Genomic DNA, 1795 nt, shown 5'->3' with positions numbered 1-1795 from the left:
GCATTCCCAAGCAAGTAATAAGCATGAGGAACATACCATACTGAAATGCACCTGCTAAATGCTTTAAGGTAAAGTTCCATCAAGTTACTAGATGTAGATCACTATAGAACTTCACAAGCACCGAGATCATAAAAAGGAAAGTTAGCAATCTAATAAATGCTGCAGTGATTTACAAGCCTAAAGCTCACTGACCACACGAGTGAGCTGCATTTAATTTAGTCCAGGACCTATGTGTTTTTATAAGAAACAATTCCATTCTGGTAAAATTTCCTTCAGCTTGCAAACTCTACAATTTCATTTGATATTTTATTTTAAATTTGAGAGAGAAGATCTTATTCTATTAGCTTGCACCTTTCCAGCAAGGTGGACCCTAGCATCCGTCTTGACATTTTGCATTTGCCTTGAGAGAGCAGACAGGGGGGTTTGTGCCAAGTGAAACTGCTCTTGTCATTGATCAGTGTAACTCCTATTATTCCACAAAACTCTCAAACATTCAGGTCTCTAATCTATGCATTTGTATAAAATTTTATTCCTATTATTACCGCAAGGCTATTACCTCAGAGACTGTAGCACTATTCACATTTGTAGATGTCCATACATTTCTCATTGAACAGCAAACACAACAGTTCTTGTAAGACTGTTTATTGAATTTAACAGTTCAGATGCAGTTTAGATGCTGTTTGTAGAAAAAAAATCTCTCGATTCACATAAACTGCAATCAAAAATAACTACAAAACAGTAAGAGACTTACTGAAATCGCAAATTTCCTAACGTAAAACTACACAGTATTTGTGCATGCTCACTATTCAATTTCTTTCTATGTAACTAAGGAGCTCTTAGGAGTTTGTTTGCTTTTTTAAATCTCTAGGTAGTCTATGAAATGTAATCATCGCATCACAATTCAGATATACAAGATCAAAACTGGCACAGAGGAACATAACATTTTTTTCCCAAAAATTTGAGGCAGCTTTTGTTGAATGGTGTCTGCATGGGTAAACGTTTTATAAACACTGGTGGCTTTGGAGCATCAGAGAGAATCCTTTTCTCTTTTTGACATCTTGAAAATAAATTTCCCACAAGTGCAGACAAGTAAGGAGGAATATAAGTAGCAGCTTGTTTTCTACATACAGCCGAACGCCATGCTCAGCTGTCCAGCATCTCAAAACATAAATGAACTCGACATCACAGGGAGGCACATCTCCCTCGAGTTACAAGCATGTCTGAGACTTCTCAGAGGAGAGGGATGCAAGCACGATGGTAAAGCATAAGTCTACTTTTCATGCATAGGTACTGTGAGCTGCCCTGCATCTGGGGCACTTTGTCAGACATCCGAGTTGGAGCTGAGGTTTGTCAACCTAGGGTCTGCATTTATCTCGTATCTGTAGTGGTAGCCCTCCATGTGATCCCTACAGGCATCTCTGATGTTGTGCATCCACTTTTTGATTCCTTTACGGTTCAAGTACAAAACCAGGAGGAATATGGCCCCGATGAGAGCCAAGACTATCCCCAGGAAGACGTACGACGTCTGTAGCTGGGAAGGCACGTCTACGGGCACAGAGCAGTTCAGGTCCGAGCCGTTGATCTTCAGCAGGGCTTTGCCCAACATCTTGTCGGGGTAGGCACAGGTCAGGGCCTCTTTGCCCTCCACCTGGTCGCTCTCCTTGAGCCAGGCCACCAGGTCCTCGATGGCGCAGTCGCAGACCCAGGTGTTGCGGCCCAGGACGACGCGCCGCAGGGCGGGCAGGCTGCGGAACTGGGCCAGGGTGCCGTTCCTCAGCACGCCCAGCGAGTTGTC

At 43.1% G+C, this 1795-nt stretch overlaps 1 protein-coding gene across 1 annotated transcript; it reads right to left on the bottom strand.

Moving 5' to 3' along the window:
* Window positions 1-1321: 1321 nt before the first annotated feature.
* On the bottom strand, window positions 1322-1792 carry LOC103811704 (trophoblast glycoprotein-like; the record flags this gene model as incomplete). The annotated part of the gene is made up of 1 exon (XM_009084691.1): window positions 1322-1792. A coding segment is annotated over one exon (471 nt), but the record flags the coding sequence as incomplete, so codon positions are not given.
* Window positions 1793-1795: the final 3 nt, after the last annotated feature.

This window comes from Acanthisitta chloris, unplaced genomic scaffold (genome assembly GCF_000695815.1).
Source record: "Acanthisitta chloris isolate BGI_N310 unplaced genomic scaffold, ASM69581v1 scaffold521, whole genome shotgun sequence".
Taxonomy (NCBI): Eukaryota; Metazoa; Chordata; class Aves; order Passeriformes; family Acanthisittidae; genus Acanthisitta; species Acanthisitta chloris.
This window is presented reverse-complemented; position numbering and strand designations above follow the sequence as displayed.